At 43.6% G+C, this 26,137-nt stretch overlaps 1 protein-coding gene across 4 annotated transcripts in view; it reads left to right on the forward strand.

The window, feature by feature from the left end:
* The window catches only part of kcnh7 (potassium channel, voltage gated eag related subfamily H, member 7), a 66,519-nt gene extending 42,008 nt beyond the window's left edge, over nucleotides 1-24,511 (forward strand). For 3 of the 4 annotated variants that reach the window (XM_020644938.3, XM_029279541.2, XM_029279542.2), the window contains 11 exons: nucleotides 2,472-2,703; nucleotides 2,794-2,961; nucleotides 3,364-3,563; nucleotides 5,653-5,896; nucleotides 8,697-8,902; nucleotides 10,185-10,266; nucleotides 11,410-11,691; nucleotides 13,550-13,709; nucleotides 16,739-16,928; nucleotides 18,362-21,244; nucleotides 21,459-24,511. In XM_020644938.3, coding sequence (XP_020500594.2) covers nucleotides 2,472-2,703; nucleotides 2,794-2,961; nucleotides 3,364-3,563; nucleotides 5,653-5,896; nucleotides 8,697-8,902; nucleotides 10,185-10,266; nucleotides 11,410-11,691; nucleotides 13,550-13,709; nucleotides 16,739-16,928; nucleotides 18,362-18,655 — 2,058 coding nt within the window. In that variant the 3' untranslated portion in view covers nucleotides 18,656-21,244; nucleotides 21,459-24,511. The remainder of the gene's footprint in view (nucleotides 1-2,471; nucleotides 2,704-2,793; nucleotides 2,962-3,363; nucleotides 3,564-5,652; nucleotides 5,897-8,696; nucleotides 8,903-10,184; nucleotides 10,267-11,409; nucleotides 11,692-13,549; nucleotides 13,710-16,738; nucleotides 16,929-18,361; nucleotides 21,245-21,458) is intronic. The other variant, XM_065951930.1, reaches the window with a different exon arrangement.
* The last annotated feature ends 1,626 nt before the right edge of the window (nucleotides 24,512-26,137 follow it).

The following is a 26,137-nucleotide window of genomic DNA, read 5'->3' on the forward strand; positions in this document are numbered from 1 at the left end:
AAATAGATCTTGATTAAATGTATTGTGTTATGAGCACTTTTACTTGACAACTGCATTATTTGAGTGAATTTGTCCATGGTCAGAAAGTTGCATCAAAAGCGTGATTGACTCTTGGTGTTTTAAAGTAGCCGAGCTAGCCTAGAAATCCACAGCGGCAGATGGCCAGAGGGATATACGGATATGTTTTATACAGCTGGTTGCTAATGGGAGCTTTAACTGCGCTCCTCAGCCTTAAACGCCTCCGACTTACTGTAAATCCAGATTTTAATCAACATCGCACTGTGTGGGCCACATCATCCAGCAGGTGCTGTGTCATCTGACAAAGTCAAGGTAGTGCACGCTCAAAGGCCACGTTCAATGGATCATTTAGAGCTCATCTGTTTCTATATGTGATTCATTCACTGGTCGCTCAGTTGTCAGAGAAAGCGCCCCGCTCTGCCGGATGCTCAGCAGTGAATGATGGCTGTGATTTAGGGGTGAGATTGGGAGGACGGAGGCTCTTTAATTGACCCATCAGAAGCAGCTACAGCGCTCTTCCTCACCATGACGGAGACACTCTCCCTCATGACTCATCTTCCCTCGGAAAAAATAAATAAATCCACCAGCCCCTGCATTCCTTTACTTTGAATATCACAGTTTCTCACCTTTACATGAAGCCTACATAAGCAAGTATAGATGTGAGGAATCTCAGTGACTGCAGGGTAATGATTTCCCCGGGGACATTAGGTTCATTTTCACCTACTAAAGGGAGTGGTAGTAGGACCTATTAGATGTCTCTAAGTCTCACTTTTGTGTTTACAGATATGGCGACACTAATAGGTTGAAGCTCATGTGGAGGCTGTATGACCCCCCCCCCCCCCCCCCCATCTCCCTTCACTTATTCTGTGCGTTAATTTCGCCAGGCTAGACCATTTAGATGGGAGGATTAAATTGCTTTGAATTAAACGGAGCAGAAGGCAGCGTGTATATTGCCATCGATGCCTGCAAGTCGGCTTCTGTCTGCATCTAAATTTGTGTGTGTGTGTGTGTGTGTGTGTGTGTGTGTGTGTGTGTGTGTGTGTGTGTGTGTGTGTGTGTGTGTGTGTGTGTGTGTGTTGTTTCTGGATGCAAAGATACTGTTAATATCCCATCGGCTGGTTCCAAGCTGCTGATATTTATTTCCTCAGAAGTAATTCTCAAATTATCTTATTTAGAAGTGCATCATCGAACGCCTCCTTTTTTTTTTTTTTTACATGTGTTCTCTTCTTATAGCCCTCGTATTTAAAACTTAACTCTTTCATTCAATAATATACGATGCAATGCAATGAACGACTCGTCATGGCATGACACGATATGAAATGTCACGACACATTATGACATGACAACACAATACGATAGGATACAACAGGAAAATGGGTCTTGGGCTCAAGTGCTGCACACAATCAAATGTAAACACAGAAAGAAAATAACCAGGGACATGTAATCATAACATGCACATTTCCACCAGATCGCCCATGACCTGCATAAAACACAACACAAAAGTGAAAAACACAGGACCACCATCACGCTATTGGAGAATGCATACAGTCTTCAAAGAATTATTTGAAATGTGATTGAGTGGGCAGAAGTATGTTTTCAAAACGGCTCTGTAGTACTGACTTTGATGATGTACTGAGCCAAAGGCAGCTGCACATAAGTCAGAGAAGCTGTGATGACCCTGAGGGATGCTGCCGAGACCTTGAAACATCTGTTTACACCAGCAGGAATGATCCCCTGTCTAGTCTTTGAATCTACTATGTGTGGGATGTGTGAATAAGATTAAGCATTCTTAAGCTACATGTGTTTTTGAATCTCTAATCCTGAGCTGGTCGTTCCTCCTGTCCCTGACCTTAACCTTTGACCCGGACAGGAGACAAACAACTTGTTCATTTTGATTGCTGGGAAAAGGTTGTTGTTATTTAACAATATAAAGTAATATACTGTTTTCTTATGGTGGCAGTCAGATTAGAAATATAACAAAAATACCAAGATGCACAGTGTGTATATTATAGCATAACCTTTATAGAAAATGGAAATACAAATCCTAACCCAAAATCTACAAAAACTGTCAAAAACAATGTTACTACTACCTCATGGCATACAGCTGGCAGCAATATCATGTACAGAAGAAAGAAACAAGAAACAACTTTAAAAAACAACCGACTCCAGACACAAATATCTTGCAGTACAAACAATCTGGGTGTATCGGGGAGAAGGAACATTTCCAAAATGTGCAGAAGGGCTTCATATACCCCCTGATGGTCTGCAATTGGCTGAGGCTCCCCACATTTACCAGCCAATCGGAGGACAGGAGGGGGAAGAGGAGACACACAAAGCCTGAGAGGAAACACATAATAAATTAGCACATTTTAACATTAATGCATTTTAGCACCGATGGACGGATTGTACACAAGCCAAATCTTATCTACATTTCTGTTTGTTTTTCACCCTAGACCACCACTCTGATTGGTCTTCTAAAGACGGCCCGCCTACTACGGCTGGTGCGAGTTGCCCGTAAGCTGGACCGGTACTCAGAGTACGGCGCTGCTGTCCTCATGCTGCTCATGTGCATCTTTGCCCTCATCGCTCATTGGTTGGCGTGCATCTGGTACGCCATTGGCAACGTGGAGAAGCCTTACCTCGAGCATAAGATCGGCTGGCTGGACAACCTGGGGGTCTCGATAGGTAATCCTCTTTTAGTTTTGTTTTTTTTAAGCAACATTTTGTCCACTTTATGAGCTTCATTGTAATTTTTATGCAATTGTTTTGTTGTAGGAAAAAAATACAACTACAGTGACCCCAGCTCCGGCCCGTCAATCAAAGATAAGTACGTCACAGCGCTCTACTTCACCTTCAGCAGTCTGACCAGCGTGGGCTTTGGGAACGTCTCCCCCAACACCAACTCTGAGAAGATTTTTTCCATCTGCGTCATGCTTATTGGATGTGAGTGACAGCTGAGTATACAGTATTTAAATCTGCTCTTACTGAAACCATTTTTAATCATTTGAATCAAAAAGAAATACCCCAAAACGCCAGACATTCAGGTATCAACAAAAAACCTATAATCAGACATTTATGATTAATTTTACAGGTCATATATCTTTTAGATATGAACAATTCCTCAAAACCTTAAGAGAAAAACACTGAATTTTAAATGTACTATAACTACTTCCTAATTTAACCCAAAGAGTTGATTCAACTCCAAGTGTAAAAAAGAGCAGATAGCCTTTGAGACCTTTTAATTCTTAGAGAGAATAATGACATACAGAATGAGAAGAAATGATGAAGTAAGTTTTGTGTTCGAGCAACACAGCTCAACGGTCACCTGTATGGCTTCTCTCCCAGCTCTAATGTACGCCAGCATCTTTGGGAATGTGTCTGCCATCATCCAGCGGTTGTATTCAGGTACGGCCAGGTATCACCTCCAGATGCTACGGGTCAAAGAGTTCATCCGCTTCCACCAGATCCCCAACCCGCTGAGGCAGAGGCTGGAGGAGTACTTCCAGCACGCGTGGACGTACACCAACGGCATCGACATGAACATGGTACGAGAGCCAGTGCGGGCTTTTTATTAAGCTAGTTTTTATTCAGTGCCGACTTAATTTGAAGTTTGTTGTTGTTTTCTTCAGTGTTATCGACTCTATTTTCTGAAAATCATTTGTGTGAGTTAAATGTTTTGAAGTACCCTGTCCCTGAGAATCGCTCTTACCACATTGTGAGGCAATAGCGCTATGTCATCAGCATAGCATAACATTTACATCACAATTAAACTGTGCAATGTTGAGTCACCAGATATCGAAAGCCATAGTTGCTGTTTACACATTCAGTAACTCTGGCTTTCCTCGTCATGAAACTGTTCATGGTACTTATATAAGTTTGTCTCTTCCATGTCTGCCTCATGTCAAATGGAATGACCCCAACACTCTGGTAAGAGCAGGAGGTACATGTGTTAACACAACTAATGTTGATATGAATGTTCCCCAGTGGTAGATCTACACCTAGCTCATATTAGCCGTGTTCTTAGTATGTAGTCACTGTTTAGAATAGCTTCAAAAGTGTAATATGCCACTGTTTAATCATCGTTCCCAACATGCATGTTATTGGAGGATGTTCCCTCAGTGTCTTATCTGTCACACAGCTCACTGAACATACATTTGCAATTGATGCAAACATGTTAGTCTGCAACTGAAGCTGTGTCCACGTTTGGCTACCATTAAATGATCACTATACTGTAAACACATCATTCATGGGTTTACAGTATCTACTTGTGCATGTCAGTTACAGCAGAAAGCTCACACAACAATAAGAGTTCCCCTCAGGCGACATGAATTGTGTTGCACGTGGCCAGCCCTCAGGTCCCTTTTTGCATGAAATCTGGGTATTCAAACACAACCATCATGCTATTGATCTGTTACCAGAGACAGAGTGAATCACGCCTATGAGAGTGGGCACAGCCTCGCCGGTGCACTGCCAGGTTTCCCTCCCACCGTGGGAGGCTTGGCTGCACGCCCTGCTGTGGCCCCTGCGCTTGCCAAATGTTGTTCAGTCTTTCCTTTCCAAATCTACTGATCAGTTTCTGTCGCGAGCAACAAAAAAAGAACCCAGTCAGAGCCAGAAAAAAATTACGCACAGGCTACATTTTTCTTTTGCTGTGCTCGTGTCATTAGCACATCGTATTTGATGTGTTAATGACAAAGATAAGAACTGTGTTTTGTGGATCCAGCTGTCCCCTTATGTGCCCCTGTCCTCGCCCCTCAGTGTTTCTTCTGGTGTTAAAGTTTGATAATGTGCTTTGTCGTAGTTCATGTTGTCCCAGGATCACTAGTTGTTTTGTCAGTAGTCCCTGTGTCTTTGTCGTTAAAGGGTAAGTGTATTACAAGCCTTTTTTTTATGCATCAGCTAGTCCTCACAGAAGATGTTAATGTTAAAATGACCTTTTTAAATCTTTGTGATTGTATTTTTAACAGTCCTCCAGGCTAACACGGAGGGGTAGGAATGCATAACCAACGGTTTGGTCCAGTTTCAACTTTTGTTACATTTATTTCTGTTTTTTTCCAACTACGCTGCAGATAAATAAATATAGAAGTTTTTATGGAGAGTATCACATTCTTAAGAGATAAGCTTGAATATTGTTCCTGTTTTTCTGTTTGACAGTACATTGTTCACAGAGTAGCTTCATCACCCCAGTGTTTAAAGGCAGAGACATTCTTTAAAAGTACAGATGTGTCAAAGTAAAACAAGAAGAGAGAAGGTAGAAAATATGGAATCTGTTTTGCGTCTGTGATGTTGTTTTTCTGCAGCTTTTAAGTCTGTTAATGTGCTGTCTTGTCTCTCATCTAAAGCTGCTTAAAGGTTCAAAAAAGCAGTAAAAAGGAGTGACTTTGTAGAAAGATGTGGCAGGTTATTTCTACTGCAGGGTGAAAAAGGTTTTGAGAAGAAGGAAAGAACACAAGTGGCAATTGTATCAAATCTCTCTGGAAATTCAGTTAAATTTGACCTGCGACTTCACCCCAAACTGAAATCCAACACACATTACAAATCTCTGCACGTCAAATCTGTGATTTCAGGTCAAGACGTCACATCTGATCACCATCACGTCTGCTTTGACCCGTCTTTCACTCTCAGGTCCTGAAGGGTTTTCCCGAGTGCCTGCAGGCAGATATCTGCCTCCACCTCAACAAGAACCTCCTCCAGGGTTGTAAGGCGTTTCGCGGAGCCACCAAGGGCTGCCTCCGGGCCCTGGCTATGAGGTTCAAGACCACACATGCGCCCCCTGGAGACACCCTGGTCCATGGCGGAGACGTGCTCACAGCGCTCTACTTTGTCTCGCGTGGCTCCATTGAGATCCTCAAAGATGATGTTGTGGTGGCCATCCTGGGTGGGTCTTCCTTACACTCTCTCTCTGTGATAAAGTGGATTGTTATGAATTTTTTATTGTTCTTCATGTTGTTGTTTTTACTGAAACTATATCTTAAATTATTAACAAAAATTTTAAGGGACATTACACCATGCTCTAGTTGTAAGATAGGATAGAATGGATCTTCTGTAGCTGTCCATATGAAATCTATAAACTGATTATTTTGGAAAATTAAACATCTTTGTGTTGCTAGATCTAATGAGGATACATGTAGAGATAGATGATCATAAGTAAGCACTACATTTCACCATCAACAACAAAATTAACAAGTAAAAATGAAATGGTGTTGCTTGTTAGCAACAAAAATGCTCCACAGTTATTCAGATATCAGCTGGATTGAAGCAGAGCGTAAAGTGAACTAATTAGTGATGAATGCTAATTAGTGATTACTGTACAGATATGGGTTTATTATATTTCATTAGTTTGACATGTCAGGAGCTCAGAATCAGAAAAGATACCACTCTCAAGTCTGTCAATATAATACCACCAACTCTGAAACACACAATATGACATGCCCATCCTTGATGAGAGAGAGAGAGAGAGAGCGAGAGAGAGAGAGGTAATTGATACAGAGTGAAATGAAGGAGAAAGACTGTTAATACTAAGACCATTAAAATGATTTAACATGGGGTTTATGTCCTCTAAATAGTTCTTGTAGTAGCACTGTGACCTCCTGGAGATGAATTTCTCTGCCCCCCTCCCCCATGCATACATTTGAATTAAAACTAAGTAGTGTTTCTGGTTGCCTCAGGCGAATGCCCCTCCATTGGCCCTGACATAAGTTGAGTTGCTGTAAACTAGTCACTCTTAATGCCTTTTTTCTTGCACACACCCACACACACACACACAGAGTTAAAAATCATGCATTAGTTTGTCTGGTTGAAGGAAATCAGATCTGAGGATGCAAGGAATGCTAAAACTAAAAAGAAACTCAGTGACATTTATCCAGCGTTCCTGTTCACAGAACGTCTAAACATTTTCTAATTGGTGCTGTGAATTCTGTTGTTGAGTGGAGAAGACACAGTTCAAAGACACGTCTGATCGTCCTGTCATTCAGCCTGGTTTGCGTTGCCTGAACTCGGCCCCATTAGCGCAGACGCGGGTGGGCCGACTAAACGGAGATGACTCCGTTGTGCAGTGATACAGCTGGGTTGGCAGCTGAGATCCCTACTGGCTACGATGTAATAACTTACTTCAAAGAAGATTGCGATTGCCGCCGCCTCACAGTTGTGTCTCAGATGAACGGAGAGGACTGGAGAGAGTGGGGGAGGACACATGGTGGGACGAGTGTAACAGAGGATCTGTGTTTGTGGGGGGAAAAGGGAGCATGATTGCTTTCAAATAATGACGGATGGCGGCAGAAACAGGAAGGGATGGAGAGCAAAGCAAGTGGGTGGGGAGGAGAGAAAAGACGAGTGGAAGAGGAGAAGAGTAGAAAGTGGGTAGATTGAGGATTTCAGTGGAAACTTGAAGGGACTGAAGAAGGAGAGAAAGAGTCTGTGTGTTAAGGTGCAGTGTGAGGTGTAGGAGCCACTGAGCTGTATGTTATACGTCTCCTCTCCTCTCCTCTCCTCTCCTCTCCTCTCCTCTCCTCTCCTCTCCTCCTCTCCTCTCCTCCTCTCCTCTCCGCTAGGGGTGACACAATAGGGTCGTGATGAGCAAGAAGCCTGGATGTAAACGTTATAGGTTACACCCAACTCAGCACTTTTTCTCTGCTCCAGCAAGATAACTGCTGATGACACTACTTTCACACCAATGTGCCCGTGCACCACTGTGACATGTTCATGTGTTACCCTGCATTGCACTGCGCATGAACATGGCTCACAGTTAGAGTAAGTTACTGCCTCCACAACATAACCACCAATCAATGAAATAAATCAGGAGCTCACTGCCTGAATCTGTTGTTAATGCTGGCTTAAGACAAACGTGGGCTGTGATTGGCTGAAAGGTGAGAGGGCGATGACAAAACCACGCTCTTGCAAAGCCACATATAGTTGCTAAAAATGGGGAAACCTGAGGCACTGGTGTGGAGCAGGCCCCTCCACCTATACACACAATAGTCCTTGTCACGCTAATCGCCGATTTGACTCCCACTCCGGACGCACGGGAGAAAAATAAATGTTGAAAGTTTGCAGGTAAAATGATCAAATATAAACCTTAAAGGGGCATTTTTAATTGAAGATATCTTACAAGTCAGTGGAGAAGAAGAACGGAAGAAAGAGCCTTGCATAGAAATTGACTAAATTTGTGAAATATTGTAAGAAAGTTTTACAATTCTTGACACAAAATGCATTATTTGTTTTTTTCCATATGGGACACTTTGGGACTCTATAATCCCAGACTCCATGTTCTCGTCCACAGCAGCAGCGAGGAAACCCTGCAGCCAGTCCATGTAGGTCATCACAAACTAAACAGAGGCAGGAATGTTTGGCCCGTGTGACTTCCATGCGGACTCTCTGGCATTGTGTAAATCCTGTTTTAGTTGACTGTGATGCCCTTCAGCCTTTTTAACATTTGCACGCTCTCTGCCAGGTGGCATGTCTCTTTATAGGTCATCACATCCTGTACTACACGCTGTCTAACACCATGTTCTCCTGGCTGCTGATTTAAATAAGATCCACTTAAATCGCTGCTTTCTCTTGTGTGGATGTTCCTTAAGGAGCCAAAAATAGACGAGGAGAAAAGCTTATGTCCTCAATTAGCTAAAAGGAGTCTTATGTTTGATTGCTTTCCCTCCCTCTCTGTCTTTTTTCTTTATTAGGCAAGAACGACATTTTCGGCGAGATGATCCACCTCTTCTCCAAGCCAGGGAAATCCTGTGCAGACGTGCGCGCTCTGAGCTACTGCGACCTTCACACCATTACGAGGGAGGAGATTCTGGAGGTGCTGGACATGTACCCCGAGTTCGCCGACCACTTCCTCACAAACCTGGAGCTGACGTTTGATCTCCGGGATGAAAACCCCAAGGTAGTGAGAGGCCCATGTTCCCGTCTCTGATTATAGGATGGGAATCAATCTGCTTTACTGCTCACTAAAAAAAAAAAAGCTCCATTAAATCGAATTAAACAATTTATTCCTCCTCGTTCATATCTCCGCCCTGTCCTCTTCCATCGAATGAACGTCTTATTTTAAATAATTCTCTTTAGTCCTTCAATTTATTCACAGCTGTGGGAATGAAAGCACGAGCGCTGATTTCAACATTTTGTCTTTAATCTTCCATTTGTAAAAAGACAAGAGAGAGAGATAAAGAGTATTAGTGGAGCTCTAACGACGGGTGGACGGAGGAGACCATGTAGGCTGTAATTATGATGAATGGAGCGCAGGGGGAAGATTTGTACGGCCTTAAATGAATAAGAATCGGCATTAGTCAGGTCTTTTGTTTATCTCAAAACAAAGCTTTGTGACTTATTCAGAGAAGAGAGAATTCAGAGAAGCAGAAAGAAAAGCTGGCGATATGGAGGCGATGAGGAGATAGTCGGAAGAAGGAGATGCACGGTGCTCCAACAAGACGTGCAGGTGATAACGTTTCTTGGTTAAGGAAATGTTCGGTTTAAATCTTGGAATAGTCATCACATACAAAGGTCATACAAATATTGATGAGATAACAGCTCTGCAAAAAGTGAAGCCAAATCATTAGGAGCTGCCCCTACGGACTGGCTGTAGTATAGATAATAAGGCCCGCCTCCTCCATGTTAACAGATGAGACATTTGCCAAATATAAATTCAATCTACACGTCAAATATTTTTTTCTGCAACATGCCTTCTGGCATTAAAGTTAGGTCTTATCATGCCATTTTCAGAAAATTTTAGTTGTTAGTTTTTTGACGCTTAGAAATGAGTATGACGCCATGATTGACACCTTTGTTGACAAATCCTGCATCTGATCTTGCAACGCTGTGCGCAGGTGATTAGCAGAGTCGTGTAGAAAACATCAGCACTAAAACATAGCCGTAAATCTTAAGTTAGTGTCCAGAATGTGATCTGCTGTAGCCTGTGCCGACCTGAGGGGTCTTTGCAGCTTTGTTCGTTAGTTAAATGTGAGTTGTAGTTAATGAGAAGGGGCATGACATACTCAACTCTGACTCTAAATAATGCCAACAGCTTGTTATGTTGGCGCCTGCTGTAGGGGTATTCTGGAGGAGAAGGAGACGTGTCTGTAATCTTTATTAAACAGTCAAGGGTTCAAATGTGGAAGGTGTTTAATTGCTTTTGACATGGTTAACTCGAATCATTCATTTTCCATTTACAGGCGAACAATCAAGAAACTGATTCAAACATGGACGAGGTAGAGTGTCCAAGACGAGTGTCCTACAGAAGGAAATCCTCCACAGGTCAGCGACATCAGTTGTTTGATTTATTGAATCATAAAAACATGTTAAATGTTCCCCAGCACTTCCCCTGCTCCTCATTATTTGTTCGAATGACTACCTGCATGTCAGTCCCTCTGCAGCTTCATTAGAGAATTAGGACCGGGCTTTCCAAAACAAGTCCTCATGGGGAAGAGCTCCACCCATTTTCTGTGCACAGGTGAAGGTCGATGATGTCATCTTGCTAGTTGTGTCCAGAGTAGCTTATTGTCTTGTTACATCTAATAAACATTTTAAATACTGTGGATATAAATAGAAACTGTCACATAGGACTTAAGGTCCAGGATGACATTACTACACTGAGCAAACTAACAGGTGCAGCAACACCAAACCTACTGCAATAAATTCTCTGTTTTGTGTTAATTGCAGTGTTTTTAGTTTCAGTTTGTTCAGCTCCTTTAATGAAGACTCTTAACAATAATCCTGACATTTCCTCTGCTTCTTTTATTAAACTCAGCAGCTGTGTGTTGAGGTTATCAAATCTCCTCAGATCAGTAACAGGATAGATAAACACAGCCGCCTCACACTGTGTGCGGCCTTCAACATGACAGTGTTCAATGTGTTGGAGGCCGAGCGACTCGCACCGCGGGAACTGTTGTAATTTCACTTCTAACAGCCCGGGGACTTGGGACTCGGAGACGTTTCCTCAGCACAGCAGCACTCAGCAGTTTGGCTTCAATTCAGGCAAATCTAATTGGTCACCATGGTTACAGGCTGTCTGAATACAGTATCTGCAGTCTCCGAAAATAACACAGGCGAGGACACCTCACAGTCCATCTCACAGTCCAGCAGCCAACATATCCTGCTTCCATCCATCAGTTGTGAAGATTTGGAAATCAGTCAGTGGACAGGAGCATTACTCACTCACTGTTCATCCAACTCACACATTTAAAGAGGCTGAGTTACACAACATGATCCATTTAAGGAGTGTATAATATTAAAGACTGGCTGTTTATCTCCATTAACATTGTTTCTCCTCACATGAACCCTAAAGCAAAACACTCTGCACCTGAGATAATGAGTCAGCTGGCACATCTCCAGAGGAAGTCGAAGCACAGAAGTCAGTGTTCCCCCAGCAGACCTCCTCATTACCATCTTTCCCTGTAGGCGCCCACAACACGGAGCCAGCGGCCGCCTACTGCGACGCCAAGCAAGGGAGGCAGCTCTACGCCTCCACGGCCGCCGAGGACAGGAGAGAGTCCGCCGAGCAGGGAGAGGACGAGTACGAAGAGGAGGAGGAGGAAGGCAGGGAGGAGGAAGAGGAGCAGAGGCCCTTGTGTTCTGGTGTAGTGGGATACCCGGTGGTGAGGGACCACACCCTGAGTCTCGGGCTTAGCAGCGCTGCAGACGCACAGGCGGGAGACAACACGCAGAACCAGGCGTATAAACGTGAGAACAGCAACATCCACACATAGACCGTGTGTAAGAAATAGAAGTAGCCTCTGGGTTTTTTTTTTGTAATAGACAACAGGGAGCAATTCCACTCATGCAAAACTGAGCTATGATTATATTACACCAGATTGTAAATGGTCTTTCTCACTAGTTTCTATCTTCTTTTATACAGAACAATGTTTATTTAGTAAACGATGGCGCCATTAATGGTAGAATCATAGCAAAAGCAGGGTATGATTCAGGGCATGGCCACCACACCTGTCATCATCACTTCAGGCTCGTAATAAAACAAGATGGGGATTCCTAAATTGCTGGACTTAAGGCTTGAGAACATCATTCAATAAACCAATTCAACATATTCAAACAGTGACCATTTTTCACACTCAGAGTCATCCAGAATGAAAATAATCTAAACAAAGAGTGTTATGTCAGAGGACAGGGGCCTGGATGTGGTTAATTGGTGTTGCCATGGCTACTTGTACTTCTTATTTACAGTGTGTTCATCCACCTTGTTTATTCAAACAGTGCTTTAAAGATACCTTGTTTATTATTTGATATTGAGGTAAATTATGTTTTGACTATTTAGAAGAGAAGCAGCTCAAACAGACCTTTTTACTTCTTGTCATTTAATTACATTTTGAACATTATCAGATCATTTTTGCCCACACATGACAAGAATTGAATTCAAATAAGCCTCAACCCAACGAGCAGCCAGTTTCAATGACATTTACACAAAACCTACCGCTGTGTTGTTGAAATGGATTTGAATGTTGGTGTAAATGTGCAAGCTCGTCCTCTGAACTTCTCCACAATGCTAATTGGCTCAGGGATTTTTTTGGTAGCTTTTCTAAATTAACTCCTAAGCCCCGGAGGAGGAATTTCACACCTATTAGAACTCCAAACAAGGATTATATGTCATTATGGTGAAACCTAAAACCCACTCAGTAATACAAACATAAGAGGATTATGTCCCAGCTACCAGTCCGGGGTCACCCCCCTTTTGATCGCAGGTCATGACCAAATAATGGATTTACTGGAATTCTTTGGTAAAATGATGTTTTATGACTGTATCCGGTGAGTAAGGTCACATCTTAAGATTGTTATGATATCTTTTTAATTATTTCGTCAGCTAGCATGAAAATTCAATACAATACTGAGACACTACATTTATTAAGACTAAACAAGAGTTATCAGATCCTCCTGTGTCCTCCGAGCTGAGCAGCTTCACTGAGCAGCTTCAACACACAGAGAGCAGTGAAGAGATCCCAGAAATCCTCATTTTTACCATCTGCCCGCTGCTACATGTTGACCCTGTGTAACCTCCCATCGGAAGACGCAGTTCTGACAGCTTAAACCCCTTCAAATCACTGCACACACAGTAACACAACAATAACCCTTTTCTGCAGGACTCCTCTGTGTGTTAGCTGCCAAGTGGGACTCTGCTCTGACACGGGGAAACTGTGTCATGTCAGCGTGTTGATTTGAAAGTAATATCCCATATTCAGCTGCTGCAGCCTTAAGAGGATTTCTGCCCGAGTGGAGAGCAGAGTGATGTTGAGTCCTATAAACAGCTGCCGATGACAACATACAGAAAGTTTCCATTTAATCTCAAGACTCCACTTACAGAAAGAAGAAAGGAGGGAAATAAAGAGTGTCAGGGTCAGTCGTGGGATTTCCTCTGCAGGAGAGATGTTAGGAGTCAGGAGGCGCTAAGCTGATCACAGCTCAGTAAAGCTAAATGATGAGACGGCACGACATAGGGAGACGCTTCCCCCGAGGCCCACTTCTAATAACACAGCTCATTTACGCTGCGTGTGTGTGTGTGTGTGTGATAAAGGCTCTCTGTTCTCTCCAGAGCTCCACACAGAGGAGTGGGTGCAGCAGCGTCCTGGAGAGGCCGTGGAGGAGTCGACCCAGTGTCAGGGGACGCCCGCTGGAGAGGATGACAGTGACACAGACCTCACCTATGGAGAGGTGGAGCAAAGGCTGGACCTGCTGCAGCAGCATCTTAACAGGTATGGAGGAAATTGAGGGGTATTTTAAACACCTCAGGTTGAAAGTTAGAAAGCTCTTTGCCTCATGAACATCCAATGACACATCAGACACAATTCAGTACTCTTTACTTGGTATCTTAGTAAATCAGACCTATGGGTGATATTTTCCTGACCGTGAGCGTGCAGAAGTCGATGATTTGTGGCCTCATTTATTTAATCCCTGTCAGGCTTTAGCTGAGATCCCATCATATCATTGTTTCAAAGGATATTTTTAAAGATCAGGTGACTTTTCAATGACACGAACACACCTTTCAAAGGGAAACTCCACCACACGTCTGTGTGTGTTTCCAAAGGCTTGAGAGTGCTCCTTCATATGAGAACATAGTTTGAAAAGCATTTTGACGCTCCAGATGGAACTGTTTGAAGAACAACAAGCCTCAAGTGATGTCACTTGAAGATTAGTCAGTGAAGGCTAAAAACTACAGGTTTGAAAACTGAGAAGATCAGAAGTCTTAAGAAAGACGGGAGCTTTCCAGTCCATCTCACTTCTGTTTGAGTCGACGCTAGCTTCTACTAAAATAACACCGCCCAATCTCTGTCTGTGTCCGAACGACACCAACCGTGACATCAGATTTAGTATGTAGTGTGCTATAAATTCATAGGGTTAGGGTTAGGGTTAGGGTTGACAACATAGGGTTAGGTTAATTTTGTGTATGTGCTCCGACCGGGAATATAATAATAATCATAATGATTGAGGACGTGCAGAGGTATGTAGCCATCAGGTCAGTATGCAGCACATACTGTACAGTATGTTAGTATGTCCTTTCAGACACAGCCTCTGACTGAACTGTTGGCAGTTGTGTTGCACTGTGGATAATGTAGGCACCAGTAAAGAGCGTAAAGTCAAGTGTATAAAAAAGTGGTTCTGCTGCATCACTTCTACATTCCTTTCACTTTCCTGCTAAATAGACAAAAACTCTTTTAATACATGATTGAATGGAAATGTTGTATTTTACTTTGGTGTCATATGTGTTCAAGTCTTGAGGCTCTTGACCTTTAGATGACTAAAGACACACACAGAGATCCTGTTTGTCTCAGTTCTCTGTTCCAGGCTCTACATTTGTCTTCATGTTTTTATCCGTCATCCTTCAGAGCGCTCAGTACAAACCTTCACAATGCCACCTATAATTAGCTTTAAAAACCTCACACAGAGACATTTTAGAGCAGACACCCGCTAGAGCTGTGTTAATGTAGGGAGCGGACTGTGTGAGCAGTACATGTGATTCTCTGCTGGTGCTCTGATACAGATAAGGGGGAGGCAGACAGGCAGCGGCTGTCTATTTATAGCACGCAGCCACGAGACGCAGACACATTGCAAAGACTCCTCAGCATCATCATACATGGGATAGTGTTTCAGGGTGACGGTGAATACTTTCAGTTCAATTATGGAGGAACAGGTGCCACAGCAGTCATCATTCATCCATGTCTGCTGCTTTAAACAGTGTTTGGCTGTAGGTATGGCCGCTGCACCGCCAGCCCTCATTTTACAGAATCACACTGCCTCCAAAGTGTTTATTTGCTCTTATTGTCCTCTAAAGAGCCAAACAGGCACCTGGCAGAGCCACAGAGGCACGCCTGCCAAACTGGGGACTCTCTGCTCGCTCTGTTTGCTCTCTCTGTCCCGTGTGTCTCCTCTTTGTTTTGCTGATGGACAGTAAAAACAGGAGTGTGCAGAAAAAGAGGTGATTCACTCTGACGTAACCTGCTGCATTACGTGATGACACACAGTGCAGGTGTTTGGTATTCTTGTACCTGGAAAACACAAACTTCTCAGGACATACCAAAGACTAATCCTCCGTTTGGAAGTTTAATTCTTGATCAGGATTCTAAAAGAGTCATACATTTACTGCTCAGACCTTTTAATTGTTGAAATAAATCACAACCGTTGACTTTTAAAGTTTAAAGTTTAACCTGATATCCTGCTACATTTTAGAGCTGAATATTTCATCTTTCACTCCAGGTGTAGCTACAGGTTACTTTGCACATGTTAATGAAGACATAGATCTTATTGAAGATGTATTGTTGCAGATTTTATGACATCAATGCATTAAGTGTGTAATATATACTTTCCTCAGATCTGCTTTAAACTGCAAATGAAACCCTTCTGTTTCTGGATGAACAGCTTTGTTTGTAATTGAGTGATAATGATTTAAATCAAACTTTTACCTTTGAAAAGTTCACGAATAAGTCCTTTATAATCAAGTTAGATTATGTATGTAGAATCTTTACTCTCAAATGATCATTTTTATGACAAAGTGAGGTTTTATTCCTGTTCATCTTCCCTCAGGCAGCTCTCTATATAAACAAGGATGAGGCTCTCCCTAGTGTTTGGTCTTTGTATTGACCAATCATCCACCATCCTGTATCAGTATGTACTGTATATAAGTATATACAATCAGAAAATACATTTTCAGGCTGTTTCTCGTGTGGGTAATCATGCCTTTAAGCACTCAACATAAAATCTAGTGTGAGGTAAAGAATTGTTTTTTGTTGTAAGAAAAAATAGGGCAACAGCTAATATCCATCCTCACATGAATGGTGGTTCTTGTCGGTGATGATGAGATGAAATTATTGATCCCTGTGGTGAAATTAGGTCACAGCAGAAACAAGAAGAAACACGCTGCTGACAGATCTAACATCACTGACAGTGAACACTGAGGTTTTTAGGACAGCTTTTATCATTAGTGGTATTGATCAGCATCATTAGAAGAATAATTATCATCATTAGCTGTAACAGAATGTAACAGCAGATCAGATGAAAACAGGAGCATTGAACTGTCCGACTAGTGGACTGAGATTTATGATAGAGCAGCTCATCAACTGTTTGTCATCAATATGTGAACATGTGATGATTACAAACACTGAGCATTTATTCATCAATGCTCAGGACTACTTTTGATGTTAATATTTTGCAGATAAGCTTAATTTGTAACAGCCATAAAGTAATACTGTGTCTTCTGTTCCATATTTGATTATTGTCCGTCCATCAGACTGGAGTCTCAGATGACTTCTGACATCCAGGCTATCCTGCAGCTCCTCCAGAGGCAGACCACAGCCGGGCCCCCCGCCTACAGCACTGTCACCTCCAGCCCCGAGTACCAGAGGCCAGCCATCAGGGTCCAGCCTGTGTCCGCCATCCAGCCGGAGCTCAGCCTCGGCCCTGCTCCGCCTCGACCACAGGTACACTACACTCTTTACTGAAGCTTCAAAGCAGGAAGGAGAGGAGGAGCTGATCTATACTGCTAACACCATGCACTATCTGAAAAGTGAAAGATCTCTTGTAGGTCATTTAGACTGAGCCCAAGCTATTTGAATGATTGTATTTGTAGCACATAGCAGTCAGTATAAGTCTTAAACCTGCCAAGCTAAATGAGTCAGCAGGCAGGGCTGGATGTAATCTGCAGGGTGTCTGGAGCAGACTGACATGATACCTTCATGTTGTAATAGTGTCACTGTCCGTCACATTTGAACTGCCGGAGAAGAGAAACATAGTAATGACCTGGAGCTTTCATGTATTTATTTCTGCTCAGAACAGAGTTTTATGAGTTTTTATTCAAGCGTTTCAGATCAATAAAATACTGAATGTAGAGTATGTAGGGCTCAGAGTTAGTTTATATTGAATATACTGATTTACTGTGAATACAGATGACATATCCTTCCATACAACCAAAACACAAGCACAGGTTTATTCATCTAACATACAGTACGCTCCAACAGTGTTAGAGAGTCATCATGCTCTACCATCACTGGGACATATTTATAACTTCTAATCAAAATAAACAATAGTCTGAAATGAAAAGCCGGGCACTCATATGAACATTGGAATGGGTTTTGTTTGCTGTTAATGAGGACCATGGAGATGTTGCACAGTCCTGAAGCTTCACAAGTCTGGTTCAAACAAATCAAGTGGACGTCTCACAAAGCTCCAGTTTTTAGAGTATAAATCATTTTTATTTTCACTTTTTTTTTATATACTAGCCAGTCCTTTTGAGATTAAAACAGTCTTTTTATTTTGAAGGTTTTTATGCCTTCATTTGGAGATAGGACAGAGAGAAAGTTGGGAGCAAAATGCGACAAAGAAGCCACAAGTCCGATTCAAACCCGGGTCTTCCGCTTGGAGGACTACAGCCTCGGTACATGGGGCGCACACACTACCCACTAGGCAGCTAACCAGCGCACCATTCTTGGGCTTTTTAAAATTCCTTTTCTTTAGAGGGTAGGACAGTGGGTAGAGTGAGAAACTGGGCTGATAAAGTGAAGAATGACATGCTGGAAAGTGCTGACCCAAACCCACCATAGCCTCTGGGGCGTGTGATATTACCATTAGGCCCCATATAAGGCCCATCTGGTGCGCCTTTAAACAATCTTATACAAGAGAAGAATGGAAACAGAGTGTGACTGTTATGAAAAACTTACATTGTATGATACCTTCTTAATTGGTTTGGTGATCTGTCCGTGTCACTCATCAATAGATATTCCAGAAATTTCTAAAAAATATATTAAGCATATGTGTATGAGGGCTGTATGCTGTTTCTTTCCTTTGTTTACTTCCTCAGTACTTTCCCAGATGATTGGCTGCTGACTCCCTCTGTCCTGTTCTCTGTCTCCCCCAGAGTCCAGTCCTGGAAAAGTCCCCGAACAAATCCAAAGAAAACTCCCCGGTCCTCCTCAACACAGAGACTCTTCATGACGGCAACTTTACTGGACTGCTGGACGGCGACATAAACACAGAGCAGAGACACACGCAAAACGGAGTGGACTCTCTAGAGCAACAACACAACCATCAACAACACGAGGCGCAGAGGTTTCCCTCGAGCCGCCAAGCGTCGCTACCTGACGTGCCCAGCAGCTCAGGAATGTTGGGACTCCACAGGCCACTTTCTGACCCGGGGCTTCCAGGAAAGTAGTCTTTGTCTGACGCTCTTCTCTCATGCTCAGGGTCTAAGAAAGAGACTGAATATGCAAAGGAAAACAAACTGTAGACTTTCTTCCATTCCTTTTGGGAAAATTTCCCCTGCCCTTCCAGCTCTCTGATTCTGATGTATAAAGTCTATTTATACAGAGGTATTTATACATGATATTAATACCTACACCTACCGTCTACATACTTCAATAGAACACTGCCAGCATCATGAGGCACCTGATGTGCTTTTTCTACAGCAGATATGCATGTTTCTGTTCCTCATGTTTCCTTTTCTGTTCTGTGGCATGTTCCCTTACACACACTGCATCTCAGCGGGGAATCAGGTGTGTTTTCAGCATGCTCACAGACCACTGTAGCTATCAAGTCTTGTTTTCTATGACTCCTCCCTCCTCACGGGGAAAACAGCTACTTGAAACTCTTTCAGAGGCATTTCTATATTCTACCCTGCAGCTCCACACTCCCATTAAGATCCCTCTGTTTTTACTCTACAAAGAAACAGCTCCAAATTCATTCTTAAACTCAAAATCCAGATCAGAAAAAATAGAGCACAACAAGCGTTTATCCCTCTTTGAGCAATAATAATGAAATCTTGTGTATTTTTGGAGTTCAACAGCTCTGGAGATCATTTTATACAACCTGAGTGAGGGGAAGAAAAGGTTTATGTTGATTTACTTGAGTGCTCAAGCTTCACACGCAGAACGTTTCTTAACTTCAAAACAACAAAATGAATGCTTCAAGTTGTGGATGTAGTAGATTTGTATCGTAGAATTCCCTTTTTCAATCACTGCATCATATCAAGAGTACACTGGCATGGGGCTAGCTTTTAAAGGACATTTATCTAAAGGAGGTTTGGGTTTGAATGTTTCCTACATTTAATATTACTGTGACACAATGATGCATAAATGTCATATATTGTTGCAAAGGAAACGTTGTGCTAGACACAATATAAGGAGTGGAAAATATCCATTCTCAAGTTCCAGAATTTGACTTTTCAAAAGATTATCAAGAGTCTAAATTGGCCTTTTAAATTTCTTGAAAAATTAAGAACATTTGTACCACCTACACACCATGTACTGGTGATCTTCGCCTCCTAAACTTTCAGTGCAGCTCGTTTGTTTAGCCTGCTGCAGTCCCAAACCTCCTTTAAAAGTGTATTGAAAGGTAAACGTCCAGAACAGGAAGGCTGCTCTTAAGGCTGTCAGGATTTCTGACCATCCCAGAAGAGTATTTCATCGTATGCTTTAGGTCTTCCTTCATCCTCTTGTAAAAAAAAAGTATTTAAAAATTCCTGTTGAAATCAAAAGTGTAACCATGTTTTGGGCTCACAGCTCAGCCTCTGATAGCCTTAGCTTTCTAAGCCTGCTCTAGCCTTTACGAACACCATCCACCCGACGCAGCAGAAACCCGCTTTTCCACCGTCACACATGTAAATGTACTTAACTGCATGACCAGAAATTAGTCATTTTAGTTTTCTAGACACATGAACTCGAGCTCACGTATTGCATGGAGACTGCACTCGACTAAATGATCAAAGGTCTCAGTCACCCATCTGACACATATTTAAGGGACAGCACAGAACTCATCCACAGAGATTTAGAAAATGACACTTAAACCTATTTTTCTAAAACTCATGTATTTAATTCTTTGTTCTTTTTCTATGTAACTTATTTGTTTTGAGAACTCTGTGATGTTGGACTACTGGTTGATGATGGGAAGAAGATGAATGCAATGCATAGCCTCTCAATGTAGCAAGCAAGACATCAGACAGGCCACACTTTAAGCTGTGTGCTGCATTTACTGTATGCTGTCCTAGTAGTCTTGATTTCAAATTGCACATAACCATTTTAACATTGACATTTCCCTCCCAACTCTGAGCTCATGTCTTTCCATCTCTTTGTAAAGGGAGCTTGAATATATCGGTTAGACCAGATGGGCGGTACAGATGTTTCTTGCTCTCTTTTCTTTGGTAAGCTTCCTTTCTCGAGCACATGTGTAGATCAAAAGTTGCTAACTCAAGTCGTCCACTCAACTTTCATGGGGATTTGCAAACTTTTGCACAGAGATTAGAAGAAGAAAAAACTTGCTGTACTGGATCTAAATGTCACTTTTTAAATCTAGTGCTGTTCACAATTGTTTTTATGCATTTTTTAAATGTTTGCCACTGTATTTTATACAATGCAACACTTAACAGCTAATTTGAATGTGTCTGTTCTTAACTATATTTAAAGAAATGAACTATATTGTGTAAATAGACTTGGGGCGCAGTTGTATGAATAAATAAACAATGCATACTGATTAACAAGTGTGTATGGCGAGTAATATGAGCTCTACCACAACTTGGTGAATGAGCAGACTCAAGGAGCAGAAGATGGACCAAGAAGAGGTTTGTCTCTCAGCCTATGAAATACAAAAGAAATATCAAGTATTTTCATTTAAATCATTTTTGCATGAATTCACTCTGACCCCACGTTCCTCCCAGGAGGAGCTGTGCTGGCTGCAAACGGAGAACCAGCTGGCCAAGGAGGAGGTGAAGGAGGTGCTGCAGGCGCTGGAGGAGCTGCAGCACAAGACGGTACAGATATGTTTAAAGTCTGCATCTTGAGTTCTGCAGAAACATACAGATTGTTTTACTTTTTATTTTATACACTCATGCAGACATCAACATTAACTCTGGCCACATTATACATTTTATTTTCCTCCTTTTTGTTTCATGTACCAGCTAACACTTCACATCTTCATTATTCATTAGTATGTGTGTCCTCAATTCATCCACATTTTCTGTCCAGACTGCTGAATGATCAGAGGGAGCAGGCCAAAGAGGATCTGAAGGGCCTCCAGGAGACTGGACCTCACCCCACTTCTACCTGTGGAACAAGGCCCCCAGGTCCAGGTACCGGCCGCAGCGGGACTCAAACACCCAACCCAACAGCTTTTGGTCCTCCCTGTCTGCAGAAATCTGAACTCTGCATGCAGGGCAAGGGTACCCGCCGTCTGCCAGGATGAACTGCCCTGGAGGAAGGTAGAGTGCCCGTCTGTAGAGTGGGCTGTGGCGGAGCACAGAACCAGGCCAGCCCACATAGGTGTCAATGAAGCAGCCCTGATGGTCACAAACAGCCTGCAGGATGATGGAGGGGAACAGTTTCCTGTTCCTGTAGTACAGACCATCAGGGCCGCCCGGGGGCTTGATGCGGACATGGCAGCCGTCGATAGCTCCAGCTGCTCCTCTGAAGGCTCTCTGTCTTGTCAGCCCTGCAAACGGGACACAGCTTCCAGGTCTTCGGGGGTTGCGGGGAAGATGACCTGGTGGCGAATGGCCACCACCTCCTCAGTCATCCGGTGGACAATGCGGTGGACAGTGGAACGAGGAATCCCGAATGCTCTGGAGACCACCCTGTATGATGTTTCCACTTGCCAGCCAGAAGAGGAACACCAGGGTCTCAATTTGGGTACCCCATCCATGTCTCCAATCCTGGAGGAGAAGGCCCCACAGCACTTCCAGGGCCTCCCTGCTCAGCCGGAAATCAGGCCGTGTGTCTTCCTGCTGGTTAAAAAACCTGTCCAGCAGGTACACTGAGGTTTATCCTGCAGTACAGGTATCGGTGGTTTGCCTATTGAAAAGACAGAGAAGGAAAATTGTTATATAAACAATAACTAGACAGCTATCAAATGTGAAAAGCTTAAATAGAGAAGGATACATAGTTAATGGCTGTCTCTATCTATCTATCTATCTAGTTCTTTGTCTAACATTACGGTTTTTAATACGAAATGATCAGAGGTAAATTACATTATTATGATTTTTCTTGCCTCTGTAACTTTTGCTAAATGTTGCTAAGTGCTATGCTCATGATGGATTAACGTTAGGTCTTAATATAATATAGCAATGAGTAAGGAATGTGTTAACACTTTAGCGATATAAAAATAAAGTTGCATTGATTGATTAGTGCAAATAAACCACGTTTGTTGTTGTTGTTGTTGTTGTTGTTGTTGTTGTTGTTGTTAACTAACTTGGATTAAAATTAAGGCTAAAGTACAAACAGGTTAACTTACCTGGCCATGGTGATTTCTCAGCCGGAGATACATGACTCTCCATCTCTCTCTCTCTCTCATCAATAATAACTGAATAAACAAAATAAATAAAGTTCTCTTTCAACATTCGTTTCTGTATCTCACTATGGGACACGCCCCTCACGCTGTCCCCAGAAGCAATATTACATTACGCCAGTCTTGACTGGCAGAGAGACGTGACGTCTGCTCTCCAGAGGAGGGACTTCCTCCTCTTATAAAAGGCACGACGTAACTGTCACTTCTTCAGTCTTAAACCTCTTCTCGCTCCTAGAAGCAACCTCAGACGGCAGGTGTAGCTGACAGGCTAGCTAAACCCCTCGGTCGCTGAACGCTTCCTTTAAGCTGCACAAGCCAACTGAGCCAGTAGCTGGTCTGTTCCCAAACAGTAGATGCTACAGTTAGCCACCATACTAACTGCTTCTCAGCTTTTATTGACAGAGCATTCCTGACACGGAGCTTAAACCTTTTTTCTCACCATGGAAAAGGGCAAGCTGCCAGCCAGGCTGTGTACATGTGGTAACAAGATAGCCGGGGCAGACACCCTCTCTGTGTGCAGTGCGTGCCTCGGGCTGCAACACGCCCAGGACATGCTGACACCCCAGGCTACTTGTGAACATTGTGCTCTTTTGTTTGTTTTCTTTTGTTTGTTTTCTTTTGTTTTCAGTGAAAAACATTGTTTTTCACTGAAAACTCGCCGACGCAGGCTGGCACGCCAAGCTAGCCTGTCGACCGAGGATCCTATGATGGGGGTATCCCCGCCACCACATCAGGAGATTTCAGAGAGCTCCCAGGGTGACGCCATCTCTCTGGGCACTACCGCTAGCTGGGGCGAGCAGCTCGACGCCATAGCCCCGTTAGCCGACCCCGACGATCTCGAAGCAAGCCAGAGGGCAGAGCAGGAAGACGTCGACGATAGATACTCCAACTCCAGAGAAGAGTCCCTTAGCCTCGGTTCTGACGAAGACGATGAGGACTATGCGGAATCTTTCATAACCTGCAAAGCCGGCGGCTGAGGTTGGTGCGTGCAGCGGCCCTCCAAACCCGACTGCCAGCACTGACCTGCACGAAGCCTGCAAGAGAGCAGCTGCAAAACTGGGCATTGCGTGGCCTGAAGTCTTCGCCGAGACCACCACGTCTCGCTACGAGGGAAAAAGGCTGCCTAAGGCTAAACTCTCTGCCAGGCAGGTGCTCCCGGTCTTCCCAGAGTGCCTGAAGGAGGCTACCTGGTCCTGGAGCAACCCCTTGACCGCTAAAAACCCTGTCCAGAGAGGGTCAGCGCTGTACTGGGCCGATGTGGAAGAAAGAGGTTTCTCACACCTTCCTCCGGTCGAGCCTCTGTTAGTGTCTGTTAGTACGGATTTTCAAGAAATTCATTCATCTTGGTAACTTCGTGAAATGTATTATTTAGGTCTGCCTACCTCGTGTTAACACTCCTACCTTTAGGTGTCTGAAGCTGTAACCTTGTATGAGCGAAGCACCTAAGTAGTAGCAGATCTATGTTTGGATAGGAGCCAACTATATGTTGTCAGCAACTGTTTGATAGACAGAGAGTCTACATCTGATACGTATACAAATCAGTGTCATGTCATCTTCATTGTTTATGGTGATGCACCCAAATAGAAAGGAATTTGTGGGTTGCACCTTTTTGACAGAATATAAGCAGCACTGTGAACACTGTTACTTTGTCAGCACTTTGTCAGTCAAGTGATTTGGAAGCATGCTTGTTTGATGAAGTTGTCTGACCTCGGCCGATTAAATGGTGTTATAATCTCCAGTCTGTTTCACGATTTCTTCATTAGATTTATACATTAGAAACAAACCCCACCTAACAGTTTCTCACCTCCATCCTTCACAGAAGTCCACCATGACCTCTGCGAGTCCCTCCCTGCCTTCTAAAGCCGATTGTTTCCAATCTTCACTGAGCCAGCTTCTCGATGTGCCTGTGGACCTGAAAGGCTTATTTGGCCTAGCGGTAGCCACGATGCAAAAACGCTGCAAGGAAAAGAAAAAGGAGGGCGAAGCACTGCAGCTGTGCCTGCCCAGAAAAGTGCCACCCTCCAAAACTCCTGCAGCACGGCAGACGTTTTCCCTGGCAGTAGCGAGACCACCTTACCGCATTCCCAAACGCCAGCCTCAGCCTCAGACAAGCGGCCGAAGCCAGAGCAAACCGCCTGAGCTAAAGGGTGCTTTAGCGGAGATATTTCAAATGCTTTGGGGACCTCCGTGGCCTCTGCCTCTCTGCAGGGATCTGCTGTCACAGGCACGCGGAGAGATCTTCCATCCCTACCCAGAGCGCATGGCTCTGTGGGCTTGGCCCGTGAAAGGTTAAATTTAACTGCTGCAGGGCTTCCGCAAAGCGTAATTGCAACCATTCAGGGCGGCAGAGCATCATCTACACGTTGTGCTTATGATGGCAAATGGCGTGCGTTTGATGACTGGTGCGTAAAAGCCGGGGTGGTTGCCTTCCAGAGTTCGGTGTCGGATGGTTTGACATTCCTTCAAGAGCTGCTGGATAAGGGCTTGGTCTTCTCCACTGTCAAAGTGTATTTAGCCGCGATATCGGCTTGTAACTAGACTTTGGGGATAAAACGGCAGGTCAACATCCTCTCATAGGTCAATTTATGGAAGGAGCGCGACGCCTTAGGCCGGTGTCCAGAAACCTGACTGCCCCCTGGGATTTATCCTTGATGCTTGATGCACTGTCTCACCCACCTTTTGAGCCGTTGCAACAGGTAGAGCTGAAATTACTCTCCTTTAAAACTGCCTTTTTACTCACACTGGCCTCAGCGAAACGTGTGAGTGATATCCATGCGAAATCCGTCATGCATGCAGTTTCAATTGGGGGATTCTAAGGTTTTATTGAAACCTAATCCCGCTTTTGTTCCTTAAATATTGAATCCAGCGCAGTCATACCGCCCTATTGAGCTGTCTGCCTTTAATCCTCCTCCGTTCACCACACAGGAGCAGGAGCGGCTGAATACGCTTTGCCTGGTGCGAGCGTTACGCATGCACGTGGCAAAAACAGCTGGATTCAGGAAATCGGAGCAGTTGTTTGTGTCATGGGCGACAGCGCATTTGGGGAAACCTCTCACGAAACAGCGGCTATCACACTCGATCGTGGGGGCAATTGCCATGGCTTATGACAGTAAGGGCATACCTACAGGCCCCGACAGGTCTTCGGGCCCATTCTACTCGTGGTATGGCCACGTCATGGGCATTCTTTCAGGGTGTAACTGTTGAGGAGATTTGTGCGGCTGCCAGCTGGGCAACGCCTCACACTTTGTCCAGATTTTACAAGCTTGATGTGACTGCGCGCACACTGTCTCATTCAGTGCTGAGCATAAGTGCGCATAATATGCTTGTTTAACTATCTTTTAACGGTCTTCGAGGTAAGCCTGTC

This window comes from Labrus bergylta, chromosome 24 (assembly GCF_963930695.1).
Source record: "Labrus bergylta chromosome 24, fLabBer1.1, whole genome shotgun sequence".
NCBI classification, from domain to species: domain Eukaryota; kingdom Metazoa; phylum Chordata; class Actinopteri; order Labriformes; family Labridae; genus Labrus; species Labrus bergylta.